Genomic DNA, 16,477 nt, shown 5'->3' with positions numbered 1-16,477 from the left:
CAAGTGCTGTGGAACCTCCAGCAGCCCAGCTGGTGTGCTCTAATGGCACTGACTATTGTAACCACGGCTCTGCTCAGTGTCATTTGCCACACCCAGATGTTCTTCCTCCCTCCCACCCAACACCTGCTGCTCCTACAAGGTGTTTGAGATTGGTGGGATGCACACAGAGATTCTCTACTGGTTGGTGCAGCTCTGCTGTAATGAAGACGAACTGTGACTACAAGTCACAGTGGATAGGAAACAAATGTCTCCTTCCAGATTGTAGTTGCAGGACAGGTCTGACAAATTATTTACTGTTGAAATTGTTGTCTTGACTTAATACACAATAGCCTCAGCCCTTCTCTTGTCCATCTGCAGTAAACTTTGTTTCTTTTCCTTTACAACATGTTAAACAAAAAATTTGGAAGACACAGATCTGATAGGATGGAACTTCATGCTGAAATCAAGTATCACTGATCATGCTGGTCCCTCCACAATGCACAGCAACACTGAGGCTGTCAGTGTGGCCCTGCATCCAAGTTAATAAGCCTTGACTCTTACCAAGATGAGTTAATATGAGGGTTGCAACAAAGGGTGATGCAACAGTCTAGTTTCCAGTCTTGGCAGAGCATCTGGAACTAACTTAGTAATTTTTTGCCCTGCAACCCATTTCAGAATCTGGAGGGAGCTCACTGCACCGATTTTAAACTTAGCTTGTCTGAAGAGCAGGCAGGTTGCAGCACCTCAGAGGAGATGCTTCACATCTCCTTACCGAACAAAAGGAATTTTCAAGCCAAAAGATCAGGATGGAATTAAGAATCAATGACTATGGATAAATATCTACAGCAAAATCTGGACACATTTGGAGACTTTCTTACTCTTTTATCTCTGCTTTTAGCATTTTTTTTCACCCACAAAGTCTTTTTTATTGATTTAAATTAAATATTAATTCACTTTTCAAGCTACACTGTAGAAGTTTGATCAAAGGCAAATGGTTACTATAATAAGTAGCTGATAAATTCCATAAGGATAGTGTAATCTATAAATTTTCTTTTAAACAATAGCACTGAACTAAACATGTCAAAAGACTCTGAGACCAACTGACGTGCACCATTACACAGATACACCCACAATATAAGGGCTAAAATAGCTTATTTCCCATTAAAAGGAATAGAAACAAGACATCTGAGTCCCTAAGGCTTGTAAGCTTGTAAATCTCTGCCAGCATTATTAAATGAGAACATTATTTAATTAGTAATGGTACTGGAGGATAAACTCTACCTGCTTTAAATTTAAAACACGTAAGACCAAATTTCCACAGGAAAAAAAAAGGCTCCAGATGCAGGGGGCTGTTTAGGACATGAAAGATTTGGATCCAGCTTCCTGCTTTGTCACAGACTTTCTGTGTGACCTTAAAGTAGATACAGTGTACCTCAGGTCCACATTTATACAACAGGGCTTCTCTGCTCTGTCAAATGACTGTAAGTCTCATATCACTCAATATTACACGGAACTCAGTACTAAAACAATGACATTAGATACAGATGGGAACATACATCTACTTGTCTGCATTTAATTTGTAAGCAAGGCTCATTAACTTTACTCCCCAAATACAACAAAACTCTCATGCTTTCTTTAATACATGAGTTTTCACCCCAGAGGTAAGCTTGTGGCACTAAATCTTTACTAGGAGTGATTTACACAACAAAAAAGCTGAGAATGTAATATATTCTCAAGCACAATGTAAACCCCTCTGTAGTGTACCTAGTTTTCAGGCTGCTGTGGTGACATGTTTGTGTGACTTAGCACCTCACTTTGCACAGTAACTTCTGTATGCACATGCCTAACACATACACATGAGCTGTCAGTAAACATGAGGGAACAGCTGTCCCCAGCTTAGTTTAAAATTCTGACCTACACAGTTGGAGAAAACACTGCTTTGCTTTCACAGAAGGAAAAATCTCACTCACAAGTAGGTTAGTCATCAGACCTCCTCTCTCAGGAGATGGCTGTCACTATGCCGAAGTTCCCTGCTATGAGTGGGAAGCTGTATGAAATCACATGGTCACCATCTTTGACCAAAAGGTCTGACAACAGAAATAAAAGCTATGTGAGAGACCAAGCTAAGGATTTTTAAGAAGAATTGAGTAATAATGCCATGGCTTTTAGGAACCAAAACCCTAACATGTACTAGAATTTCAACATATTGAGATACTTGGTGACTATATTTCTCTTATTACCTACCTTGTCCTTGGTCTTCTTTTCTAATGCTCTCTTCTAGCCTTAGGGAAATCATCTGGTGATTTGGACTGCCTATTCCTTTTTTTTTCTTCTTTGCGCCCTTACCACATGAAATAATGCCAGTTCTACATCTGAAATATTAAGTTACTTACACAGTATGCAATTTAGTTATCTAAATCACATGTGTTATTCCAACTAACATGCATCTTGCTGCTGATACAGGTTTCCTGCCTTTGACAGGCCATGACAAGCCAGTCAGAGCTCTGACACTCCACTCTGACACTCCCCAGGACAGCCTGTCCCCAAGACAGCTGCCCCTGAAGCAAGCCCTTGTGAAGAGACCGGTGCTGTTCTGCAACAAGGCTTCATGCAGCACTTGCTGCTATGCAGAGGCTGAGCTCTCATCATCACCGAGCCTGGTGGCTTTGAGGGTTTCCTATGGTTAAAGGGCAACAGTGAGATACTATTGTGTAAAAGAAACAGTGACACAACTGCAGCTACAGATTTTGTGGGGAAGAAAAGACAGTTTTTGCTGTTCAGACACAACTTGGCTCTGTGTTTGATGTCTTCATTTTGATCTGTTATCTCATTCCCATTTTTTTAGACTACTGTAAATCTCCTTTAAGAACTGTGTTTCAAAATAGCACCCTTAAGCCCATGACATCTACCTTATCTGTGACAACTCACCAAACAAAGAATGCCAAAGTATCTGACATCATTGAATAAATTTATCAGGGTTTTCCATCCACTGAAAAAAGCATCTTCTTTTTTCTTACATGCTAAATCAATGTTACAGCAATGCACACCACAGACAACATCTGGTTGCCCTTCAGCTATAAACATGCAAATCTCAAGACACTTACGTGAACATCTCTCTGGAGGGGAGATTTCGCTAGAGAAGTTTTAAAACAATAGTTATGGTAATATTAAAAAATAAGCATTTTAGCAAAAATGTAAAAATGTTGTGAGATTCCTCTGTTTAGACCTAAAGAAAACAGAAAGACTTGCTTGACTTCTAATTGACTGCTTCATGCATGTATAATAGGGAAAAGAAAACTGTAGTTGTAGAGGTGTGGGAAAGGAAAAGGGGAAATCAAGTTAAAAACATTCATTGTTCTTGTAAGTTTTACTCATGTACCTCTATGCAGGGGCAATGTCATTTCTGTGCCCAGAGGTGCTATTTGCCTATGGCACAGCATTGAAGAATTGTCTATTATCACCCAGTAGGAACGAGGAAGCATTACCATGGGTGCTCCTGCAGCAAACTGATCTGCCACAAGGATCTACAATTAGGAAATGCCTTTGAAGCACTACTCCTCCTGACAGGACCACTCGAGTTCAGCCTAGTTCCCGAGGAATAACACTCCTTTTCACACAACTACAATATGAGGAAACGTTCAAGCTTTTGAAGGTTTTCCTCCCATCTTCCTTTTTAAAGAGAGAGGGGGTAAAGGCATCAAAGAGATTTGCAGTTGTGCTTCCTTTTTGCAGTGACTGATACAGGCTCTCTCTCAGTTTGCATGCTGGCTTTCAGCTTGACTTCACAAGCAGAGGACATCTGTGCCTGCACCGTGCCCTTTGCAGCTGCACTGTGCCTTTCCAGTAAAGCCCTCAGGGAGGACACCTCCATGAAAGATTGGCAGCAGTAAAACCCTGCCAGCAACTGTGCTCTGTTAACCCCTTCTCTGTCACACACGGACTTCTTCTCAGGAACAGGGGCTTTAGGTAAGGGTTAGGGTTTGGTTTTAAATCAAATTAGGGAGGAAATAGATGAAGTTACATTAATGTGAATGCACTACTGCTGAGATGCTTCAGACAAGTTATCAGGGATTCAGTGCAATAATGGATATTTCTAAGATTAGGTTTTTCCTTTCAATTTCATACATGCTTAAACTAAAAAATTTATTTTCAAATAACAACAGAAATCAGTCTGAGAGGGGACACCTGTGAGTCAGACATAGCAGCTCTCATCCTCAAAGCATCTCATCATCATCAAAGGAAATTAATTTGCTTTTGGAAAAGAGAAGTATTTCAGAATAGCATATTCTTCATACAGACATTACTAACATCAGTGACACAGTATTTTAATAAAACTTGTCCCACCATTACGTGTTAACAAGTACTAAGAATGCTTCCTAAAGAGCACATCAAACCCTCATCTATTCTCTCTATAATACACTCATCAAGCAGATTATCTTTCAGTCCAAGATCTCTCATCTCTGTCAGCTACTCTAATTAAAAGACTCTCTCTTCAACATACTTATTTCATCCAAAACTACACATACAAGCATGTAACAAACTGCATTGATTCTTTCAGAATTCAACAGACTGAAGAAGCTACTATTATTGGCGCAGCTACAGCATTTTGAGTAAATTTTTCGTACATCATTTAGAATGAAATCCATGCACACCATTAGGCAGCAGAATATATCACTCTAAAATTCAGATTACGGTAAATTAGTAAGAGGTTCACTGAAGCATGTATAAGGATTGACCTGAGGGTCAAATGTTGGCTACCAAAAGTATTTATAAAATACAATATTTACCATAAGAAATTAAATGCAACCAGAAGTTAAGCTTGGATCTGTATGTTTGTGATATTGGACTGAATTCTCCCATTTAAAAATAGCGAAATAGAACTGTAACAAATGTGTACGATCTGACTATTGGAGTAGACTTCAGTCTGGTTGGTACTTGCTACGGATATCTCTTCCTCTGCTATTGTTTTTTTTTTTAGAACTTCACATTTATTTCTGTGGATAAGATTGCCCAGTTCATTTTTCATGGTGCACCCAACCTCATCTTATGAAAACACAGTCACGAGGAGAGGCAGGAAACAGTGCATAAGGCTAAAATGGGACCAGGATACACATCCACTACCAGATCTGTTGGAGTGAAAATGTTTCTGGTGAAAACATTTGATTTCTGAGTGCTCACTAGGATGTCCTAATATTCAGATAAGGGGACAGGGGAACTTCTTCACCAATAACTGCATCTAATCCATCACTAAATCACTATGCCTATTAGCTGACTCATGAAGAGGAAGGACAAGCATTTACACCACCCTCTATTCAGTTTCCTAATAGGCCACTCTAATGGTGTTATAAATCAACTTGCAAAGTTTTTTATCTTTTTCTTTTTTTTTACTATTTTGAAAAATTCACTTTTAAGTCAAGTTAAAAGACATTTTAAAGACACAGAGAAACTCTATTAATTTAGCATTCAATCCAGAGGCTTTACCTTGCATACCTTCTAAAGTAACTGGTCAAATCTGTACAGCTTTGGTTCCAATAACATTTATTGATTTTTGACAGAATAAACAGTAGAAGTGTAGGGACTTTTTATTCTGTTTCTCATAAAAAATAACTGTGAATTTTCTCAGATTATAATATCTTTTATAATGAACTTTACTCTAGCATGAAACCACACCCTTCTTCTGTCTTCAAGCTTTCATGTTTCATTTTTTAAAGTAACAGAACACAAATACAGATTTCTAATCCTGTATGGAGAAGCACTGTCTTTCTTCCCAACATACAAGTTGCTCATTAAAGTGATCTGCAGGACCTTCAGCGTGATGGAATCTGGACACGGAACCAGGTGTCTCACAGACCTGGTGCCACTGTCCTGACCTCTGCTAAACACCCTCAAACACAGCCAATGACAATGCATGGACCTGCAGTTAGGTAAAAGACTGTAAAACGACATAGAAAATCTTAAATCATAAGGAAAAAAAAAAAAAGCTGACCATAAGGGGATAGGGGAACTTCTTCACCAAAAGCTGGTCATGGGCCAAAGGAAAGGCATGAAAAGCCACCTGTGCTCAGCATGAAGAGTTATTAAGTGTTCCATCATGACACAGGGGAAAACAGTAGAAGCATTTCAGAACGACTCCAGGCTTTTGGTCCTCATTCTGAATTCATGAGCTTGGCCTGCCCATTCCCAGAGCTTTAAGTGGGTTTCCAGCCATCTGAGTTGGAGATGCAGAAGTGGCTAATTATAATTCCTGCCACAGAATTTTAAGTGCTCGCCATTCCTGAAGTTAACTTAGGTATCTCCAGTAAAGAGACTAAACTGTACCATGCTGGCCTGAAGGGTTGCTAAGTACCGAACAGACTTGTGATCAGATATCTCCCAAACTTACAGCCTCAGCTCTAAATTATTTCTAAGTCATCTGTTCATCCTGCTTCAATTCTAAAAAAAAGGCTGTATGGTTCAGTGAAACAGGACTGGCCTCATACCTATGTACTCTTTTCCTATTAGATGTTTTGCCTTTTGTGCTAAATGCTAGTAGCAGTGGCCTAAAGTACTTTGAAGTCAATGTCAGTGTTATGACCGAATTCAGGGGCACTAGTCAAATTTTTCTGTGCTATAATCTCACAAAATGTATTTGCATGCATACATACATAAACCACAGACCAAGATACTTTTGGAACAGTTTTTTTCAAATGGCATTTATCTCCACAAAGGAAGTTATATCAAATTTTTTAAAAGAAAATCTATGAAAATACAAGGGCTTTGTGAAAATAATAGAAATGGAAATGAGTTCCCAATTCTTCTCAGAACAAGCCTGTAACACACTTAGATGATGTCTTGCAGTCTGCAAAAGAACTACCTTACCTAATTTATTTTTGCAATATCCACTGTTCTCCCCAAAGCCAAACACACTGGTAGATGCTTCAGTAAAACAGAATAGTCAGGTCACCCAAGGATCCTTCCGTGAGTAATCCAAAAAGAGGCTACAGTGCTCAGGAAAGAAACTGTGACAACGGGAGCTTGTAAACAAAGCCTAATGCAATTTTTGTCTGTCACAGAAATCCAACTTAGTGAAAGAGTACAAAAAATGGGACCATCTCAGGAGTTCACCAAAAATACCACCCCTAACAATATGTGAAATCACGGTAAGCTGGACTGTCCCAAAGAATGTGAGCAGCAACCCATTCCAATGGGGCATTCTGCAAGTGGCCAGTGACACCTGAAACCGTCACTGCAACTTGGCTATCCTTGGGATAGCTCTGGCCTACGCCACACCTGAGCTATTTAAAGCAATGTCTAACCCTTGTGGTTCCTTCAGGAGAAACCTAATGAATGATGAGTGAAGACACTGAACTCTGGGTAACAAATGTACCCCAACATTTTGCAGTGAAGCCCTCTGCTGCCTTGGAAAGCAAAGATCTCCCTTTAAGAGCTGTTTTGTGAAGAGCTTTGCTGGTTTTGGACTTTGAATTACCTTACCTTTTAGAGGTTAGAACAGAAAAGCTTGGATAATCCTAGAAGCTTTTTTATCAGTTCAGTGAAGCACTAGTTTTTAGGCAGGAGCTTAGGGGAACACAACACCATTGCCCACAAGCAGCAGCAGGCATAAAAATGTTCTCAGTGAGGAATGAACCTGAGCCTCAGAGGTCAGATAAGACTCAACCAAATTCAGGAGTTCACCTTGCCATTCAGATAAAAATTTCCTCAGACTTCAGGTCTGCATCCTGTGTTCTGGCTCCTGTTTTGCCCTGTGTTTTAGAAGAAATCCTTTATGAATATTTATAACAAGTAGTTACAAGATGACTTGAAAATTCAGCAAATATGATTCAAGCAGTTTGTAGGCACTTAAACAGAGAGAGAAAACCACTGCTCTGATTGCTTCAATCACCTCACACATCTTCTCATTGTGCAATATTGTGAGTCTAAAAAAAACGGGAAAGGCTTAGCTGTCAATATTATATATACTTACCAATAGTATATCCATAGAATGAGCTCCAACAAATCCAAACAGTTATTTTGGAAATAAAGGCTAGTTTGTTAATAAGTAGACTTAATGGTTACAGTGGCAAAGTAAGCATGCTTTTCCAAGACAACCTGCTTCTTCCCATTGCTGCTTGAGAACACTAGAAGACCTGTCTCAGGTATAGTATGTGGAATTCAGGTATTCACTCACCCAGAATGCCATAAATTCATGTGAAAAGGATACTGTACACTTATGAAATTACTTCAAATGTAGGAGTGTTTTCTGGGTCTCAACCAGTGCAAATTGAATACACTTACTCATCCCAGTGAAATCCTGGCCTTATTGCACACCTCTCCAAAGAGAGAGTGACCAAGGCATGCAAAGAGTAGACTGTGAGGGCTTCATATAAAAGCTCTACTGGGATACTTTTTTGATCTCAAAGTCACTTTGAAACAGCTGTGCCAGTGTCACATGCTTGTTTTCAATATTCCCTCAAAGGACCTGGGGTTCAGTGCTATGCGTCAAATACTCAAATATCTTCGCCAAATAGAAAACTCATGAGTTTGCCATATGTCAAGATAAATACCATGTTTTTTTCTCTGAAATAAATAACATGCAAAAATCAGAAAACCCAAACAAAGGCCAGTTTGCAGGTGATCATATAGATTGTTTTGCTCTCAGCTTTACAAAAGCAAGATGGAGCCTGTTCATCCAGACAAAATGTGCAGCCCTTTGTTTCCCACAGATTTGGTCTGGATACTGCTTTATCTTTTAATTTATTAGTGTATCTCCCTGACATTTGATTGCTTCCAAATATCTTACATGAGAGAAGACAATGCATTGGCAGCTGCTTACACAGAACGGAAATACAACATTTTTAGGACATATGATCTGTCTCTGGGTGAAGTGAAAGGCACAACAGCCTGGTCTGTCCACTCAGGCATTACACAGCTCAAGTGACATGTCACAGCTGAAAATCCAGCCCATGAGATGCCTCTGACATTATGGAGGGGCATGCTGTAATGCCCAAAACATCACCATCCCAACTAGAAATACTGCAAGTACATATTTTAAAAGGTGTATGCAATTGATGCTGGTCTACACTCGATTTATGGTAACAGCTACAAGAAAAAGGATATGAGCAGTGGTAAAAAAGAGCAGTCATTGTAGAGTTAAACTGCTTTCCTAAATTATGGACACATGACACTGGGGTAAATCAGAATACTGCTTTCTATCCATTATGGCAAAAGATAGCTGTTCTCATGAAGATTGTACCTGCTGGTAATTCATTGTAATACCATATCTTCCAAATCCTAGTAGGTTTCTCTGTGCAAGAGCTACTGTGTGATTCTGTGAATGGTGTCACAAGTGCAGGCACACTCTACTTGTTACTTTAAAACTTTATTTTGCATAAATTAGAACTTATTACCAAATATGGGAGATGGAATTCCCCCAATTTTTAAAATAATTATTCCTGGTTTTTTTCCCCCTTTAACAAGACTCATCATCAATACTCTTTAATTTTCCTTAATGTGCCCATAAAACCAGAGTCAGTGAAGCCCCTTATCACAATCTAGAAAGGAAAGTTCCCCTCTCTCTGTTCATACAGTGAACAGGGATATTCCCTGGTGCCAGTGTCTGAATATGAGTTTCTGCATCTTTGCCCCTGGCACTGCTTCCAAAATTTTAGCATCTGTTTCACTGAGAATTAAGTGTCAATAATAAACAGGACAGTTGAAAGGACATTTTAATAATTTTATTCCAATAGTAGTTTTTGGTAAGTTCTTTTAGTAAGTTAGCAGCAAGACCTTTCAGCACACCACCACCAAGATCTCAAGCCTAGAGGGAACCCATATGTAACTAAGGAATTAAACACCTCTGGAGCAAGATAGATCAGATTGTAGCTCTATTCCCATGATACTTCAAGCTGACAAAAAATGCTGAATCATGGGTTACATAATACTCCATATAAGAAGTATAAAGAATGTAAATAATCTTTTAATGACCAGCTCAGCAGTGAGCATACATAAGTTCTTAAAACAAAATCAATTAACTACTGCCAGTCTTCCTTGTTCCTTGATATAATATCTATTGAAAAAGCAATATATTCACTTATCTTTCAAGACATTAAAACACTTGAGTTATTAAATATGAATGACTAGGATCAAATATAATCTCCTTTTCTTACAGTCACATTGACTGACTTTATCATTGGGTACAAGAAATAACTTCACCTTAAAAGCAAAGAGTGGTATTAAGTATCCTCACCAAAAACATTGGTGAGATGAAGGTACGTATTTGTCACCAGTGACCATTCTCTGTGCTTTACCATACCTTACTTTCAGCAGATAAATTTCTATAAAGTATTGGGAGTGACAGTGCAAACCATAAAATTCCTGGTAGTACATTCAGATAAAGGTTCGTGACAGAATTCCCCCCAAAAATAAATTGAAGCCAGAGGTCAAACAGAAGTTCAACCCACACATTAGCTAGAAAACACCACTTATCTTCAATGAATGTTATCATACCCAATGGTATATTATATACAATACAAAAACTTGTGGGACTTAAACTAATACAAAAGCCATTCCTCACATTTTAGAAAAGAGAAAGTCTTAACTCTGTAATGTTCATCCTTGGTCTAAGACAGATGGCAAAGTTCATAGAATATAAGCTTTGTAGGGAGAAATATTCACAAAATTAGGATGACGCAGAACAGGTCTAACAGAACTTAAACTGAGAAGAAGGCATAAGCAAGAAAAGTGTTTTGTTCATATAACACAACAAAGCATGCAAACATAAAAAATTTATTTCTTTCACTTGAACACTTTAATATCTTTGTACAAACATCCCGCTGACGGCACTTTGCTTATGTGTGATAGCTCTTTTTCACAATATATGAATCAGCTAAAAGTTTTCCTAAAGTCCTCTGAGTATATGTGATGTTACCTTCAACACAAAAAGCAGCAGTAGTGTCCCATTAATTGGGGTTCACCCCTGAATGAACACTCCATGACAATCTAGGAGATCATTTATGAGGACTGGCAAAAGAATACTGAAATGTCCTATATCATACTCAGCTCTGTTATGAAGTCATGCATGACTGCTACTTTGCACTTACCCCAAGACCCCTCTTAAGTGGCTCTGTAAAGAATATGCATGAGTGTCAGTGTGAATTATATATAAGACAGACTCATGGAAAATAAGAATCAGGCCCCTAATGTAAAATAGGTGTGCTCTCTCTTGGCAAGTCATTGGGGCAAGCCTACCCATAATGCACTTGTGGCTAAATAAATATTAGTGGCCTGAATCTCCTCTTCCATGCATCTTTTTTTCCCCACCCCCCCAAAGGAATTTTTTCTCATAAGGGATTGATAATTAATAATTAATAAGGGAATACTGCACACAAACTCCTCACAATTTCCAGTCAGGCTTGGGATAATTATACCTTCTGTAATCCACAATCCATTAGTTAGTTGATAAATTAGTGTGCTTTTTACAAAGGAAGAATACTCATGTTACAGTTTGTAATAAACCAGAAAACTAACCCCAAGAAAAAATCGAAATTAACAAAAGGAAATAAGGACAAATCAGCCATGCAGTGAAACAAACAGAATTAACAGAGAAAACTTTCAGCCCCATCAGGTTTCATATAACTTTAAAAAAAGGAAACACCATGCTACTAGTAATTTTTTTAAATTATTGACAGGTTGGTCAAAGCTGCTGCTGCACTATGGATGCTATATAAGTCCAGCAACGGACTATAAGTCCAGCAATGTCAAATAGAAGACCAAAATATAAAAACAATTTTTTTTTTTTTTTTAAAAAACAGTATTTACAAATTGCTGTTTACACAATAAGTATAAATAAATGCCTGGTCTAAAAACTCAGAAGTTCCTCTAGACCAAAGAAGGCCAGACTCATGCAAAACTCTATGGTTTGGGGACCAGACCTTGGTATTTTCTGGGATGTAGTATATGCAAAATTCCTGCTCTTTCTAAATCCCAGCACTCCTTCTTATTTCATAGTACTGTATATTCTGAAGTGGATGGACTTCTGGACATCTTTATCTTAATCCTACTTAAAAAGCTTATGAATGAGAACACCAGAAAATGGAGGTGAATCCTGTATTCCTCAGCTAAAACACCTACCGAATCCACAGAGAGCTTTGCTAGGGTGAGGACTAAGCAAGAACTGCTGTGCTTCTAATATGTTAACTGGTGACTGAGATTAGGTGCATGTCTTCATTTACCAAAATTAAAAAAACTCACATAGTAAAGTGTGCCCATACTGTGTAACAGTACTTGACCTATAACATTCCTTTTTTACTAGCTAACCATAGTTTTCATTTCTTGCCACACATCCTTCTTGCTTTGTCCTATTTACTGTTACAAGTCCTGTAAAACACCTGCTGCTCATTCACTGTCACCTTGTTCTGTTTCACCTTGCTGTAAGTGCAGTCAATGGCAAACCTTTGCTGACCTCGAAAGGCGCAGGATTTGTCCTGAGATGCCTAATCCAAAGCGGGACTCCCTCTTAATTCAGTAAGCTTTGGATCAGACCTAGAAGGGATCTTGGCAGAATCAAGAAGTGACAAGACACAGTCAAAAATCAAAACCACATCCAAGTGTTTATCTCACATTCCTAATCTCTGATGTGAAAGGGATTAAAAAGCAAGCTGTTCCTGTCAATTGCTTGGATGCTACACAGGATCTGAATGACTGAACAGGCATCAGTAGGATAGCTATGCACATTGACATGGTTTCATTTCTTTCTACAGAAGTTTGAAAGGGAGCTAGTATTAGAATTTGAGGCTTATGGTAATATTTCTTCACTTGGTTCCCAATTTCCCACTGTCAAAATGCCACTATCCTTTCCACTCCTACAGAGGAAAGAAGATGGTTGTGCCTCTTATTTCAGGACAAACTAGCAACTTATTTGACTGAACAAAAGATGAGAAATCTGAAAGTGATGTTATGCAAACATTTCTGATACAACCTTGCCACAGAACCTAACACAGTCTGTGATGGCTCCAGACTCTTTCAAATTACATCCAACTGATTTCAGCACATTTTGTTTTATGTTACCCAAGTTTGAATGTATTGTGATAGTTTTTTTTCTCCTTTATGTCATTCAAACAAGTTTCTACAGCTGTCTGAGATGCCATAGGTGTATCTAACTATAATTTTGGCTCATATATGTATTTAGAGACTGAAGGTCACTGGAAAGAGAAACTGAGTGCATGTATTATGGTGACTTCTAGCTACCAGAACCACAGAAAAACCACATCAAATGGCATTAACTTAGGCAGAAGGCAACTGAAATAATGAAAACCATTACAACATATATATATATACAAGTGCAACGTGAACCTCCCTTTAGGAAGAAAGGATACATCTATAACATTCAATCAAAGCAGGAGATGAGGGAAAAGGAAAAAAAAAGGTAAAAAATAATTATTTAGACACCTTGGGAAATTAAAGAAACGGTCACTTTCATCTGCAAAACCTGAGGAGAAAACTGGTCTGAGTGCACAAAGGGGAATTTTTTTAAAAGCTCAAAGTTGGCCTAACTTCTTTTAAGCAAATTCATGACAGGGCACTGTTAAGTTATAAGAGTTTGATCAAAAGCAAGCACGCATGAAAGTTTAACCATCCTATACTTCTGCCTTTAATCATCATATATTTCATGCAAAAGAATGAAAGCAAGTCACAGGCAAAGAACCAAAAAATCAGTATATTCATTTTGTTTTATTCATCTGGTTCATTTTACTGTGTTGACTCCTACCTAGAATTAGGAAAACACTAATTAAGCATATGTCTCAAGCCCTAAATGCAACTGCCTTCTTTGATATATATAGATGAAAATATTTCACAAACAAATCTGCCTGCTGGGTGTCACAGAGGCAGCATCCGTGACCAGGCGATCTCCCAGGTCACAGGCAGCGTGTTTCAGCTGCGTGGCTCAGAAAGGAGATCCTCCCGCCTGCATCCAGGAGGACAGGTCTGTTACGGAACACATTGGTGACGTTTCAAGCCAAGCAGGACTGTGAAGCTGGTCCCTGAGTCCTGCAGGCAGTGTAGCAGCTGTGTCACAGAAGTGCTGGGGAGGCTGATGGATGTTAGCTTGTACCAGGGGATCACAGTGTGTAACACGGCTTCCCTGAACCCTTTTTGGCACAACTTATACCCATCTGTTTCCCCTCTGCTCCTTCCCTGGGAGAGGAACATATGGCCCAGAACATGTATCTCAGAAGCAGAAAATATATTCATGTAGTTTTCTAAAATATTCTGAATACTTTCATTTTTCTTCTATAAGCTTTTATTCATTATGAATCTTATTATGGCAAAATAAATATTTTTTTTTTACAAAATTAAGTCCTTGCTTAAACAGTTAGGTAGTCCACAATGAGAAATTAAAATTTAAAAAATTGTGTATTGTGCTTCGATAGTAAGAAGTTGCTATTGCAAGAAGAATCTTTGCCAAGATTCTGGTTTTTGGCCACTGCGTCATCATATTTTAATACTTACCTTAGTCCAAGAGCATTGCAACCAAAAACAAATCAACAACAAAAGAAAGTAAAACCACAGTTAAGCTTAACATGAACATCTAAACATCGAACATTTTTGTTTTGAGTCATCCAAACTGGGGACAAGCTTCCACAATTTACTGTATCAATGAAACTTTAGTCAGCTTGCCTGCTTGAAGGTAGCAGTACTAGGACAAGGCTTCATCTGAATGTGTTCTCACTTCTCACTGAATATATATGTGTTTTACACACATATGTGTGTATAAGTGTGTATATATGTATAGAATATATACTTGTTTATATACATACACAGCATACAAATATATACAGGCATACATATAAATATATATATATGTGTGTATATGCACTTTAATATTTTTATACAGAACACTCTAATGCTTGATTGCAAAAATGTAGTATAAGAGAAAACGTACTGCAATCCCTGCCCAGTGTAAAACCATGCCAGACCAGCTGTTGACACTTTGATAATCTACCCAGCACAACTTATGAAACACTGACTCCACACCTATGCAGAGCCTTTAACAGGACAAGCAATACTGAAATGTACATTTCTCATAACCAAATGGTTTTCTAACAAAAAAACAAATAGTAGTCTCTGGCAGTATTTTCATTCAATATGAAGTCCATTAAGAATCACACAGATGTTTCTGATCACATTACAGCAAAAGCACAGTACAGCAGTTGCCTAAAAACAACTGAATTCAGCAGTTTCTTCTGCTGATTTCAGTGGTTTAGGACAGATTTGGGTGTATTCACTTCATGATATGTATATTTTTAGATTCTTCTTTTCTCTGAATATTTTAGTGAAAGTTGTCAATTCCTCAAAGTCAGACACATTGGTCATGAAACTATTTTCTACTGTCTTTGTGTTAAGCCTACTGTTTATCTTACCTTTGCTGCCACAGATGAGTTGGGTTTCTCCAGCAAGTCCCAAAGCTTCTTCCTTTTCTCTGGGCAGCAGGTATTATCAAACTCTTCCCCTTCTCTCTCTCGCATTGTCTCTGCCTCTCTCCTCAGTTCCTCATTCATTTGCTCTTTCTTTTGATGGTATCTTGCCTGGCAGCAAGATTCTAAATATATCTCATCAATCCCCCAGTAATCAAGCTCCTGGCCAAAAGAAAGAGCACACATTTCTTCCATCATATGTAGTTTCCCTGTCCTGTAGAAATTCAAAATGGAAGTGAAAGCCCCTGGGTGTCGGTCAAAAAAATATTCGTTTTCATTTAGATTATAGTCATCACATACTTCTAGCAGAGATTCATGGGTATTGCAGTCTCTGAGCTTTCCTAATCGTGTCCTTGGAAGTCTGTCCAAAGTCCTCCACAGCACTTCATGGTTGAGCCCACCGACATTTATTTTAACTCTCCGTGAGCAGGCTTTGCTCCTAATGATCTCCACTGGTTCTGGAGGGAGAGAAAGGGTAGACCTTGAAGACTTTTTGGTGATCCCTGGTGGAGCCTTCTCAGCCATTCTGAAAAAGATGAAGCTGTAACACCAGAGTCCTTAGGAGAATGAGCTTGGACACTACAAATATTTCGGCAGAGTCCTCTTCAGACAGACAGCTCCATTCCTGAAGCTAAAAAAGACAAAAAATTAGAATATTGCTATGTACAATATATCCCCCAATCTCTCTCTCTCTCTTTGCACACTTTCATATACAGATGAAAACTTAATGTTAGCAATTTGCTCTCTATAATGATACTCTTCTGCGGTGATATACAGAACCACTGGAACAACTGGAACAGCTAAGAACACTATGTTTAAGCAAAGGAAAAACTCACTTGTACTTCTGCATTTGTGAAAATCAACTGTGACGATTTGTACAAAGGACTTGGGGGGGGGTTCTGGGTTTTTTTTAAATCAGTTTGTGATGCAGCTATGTTAGCTTAATCTGATTACTTGGCAGTTAATGTATGAGGTGTGCAATGTAGGGATATCCATAAGAAAAAAGTAAGACAGAGGCCAGTCTCACTTTTATTTAAGAATTCAAA

At 38.4% G+C, this 16,477-nt stretch overlaps 1 protein-coding gene across 1 annotated transcript in view; it reads right to left on the bottom strand.

Annotated features, from left to right (window-relative positions):
* Window positions 1-16,017, bottom strand: part of KCNB2 (potassium voltage-gated channel subfamily B member 2) — a 178,988-nt gene extending 162,971 nt beyond the window's left edge. The window contains exon 1 of the mRNA XM_051768436.1: window positions 15,378-16,017. Within this exon, the coding sequence (XP_051624396.1) occupies window positions 15,378-15,956 (579 nt within the window). The 5' untranslated portion in view covers window positions 15,957-16,017. The remainder of the gene's footprint in view (window positions 1-15,377) is intronic.
* Between the last annotated feature and the right edge of the window lie 460 nt (window positions 16,018-16,477).

The sequence above is a fragment of the Manacus candei genome, unplaced genomic scaffold (assembly GCF_025592945.1).
Source record: "Manacus candei isolate 608988 ecotype Guabito, Panama unplaced genomic scaffold, ASM2559294v1 h1tg000008l, whole genome shotgun sequence".
Taxonomy (NCBI): Eukaryota; Metazoa; Chordata; class Aves; order Passeriformes; family Pipridae; genus Manacus; species Manacus candei.
This window is presented reverse-complemented; position numbering and strand designations above follow the sequence as displayed.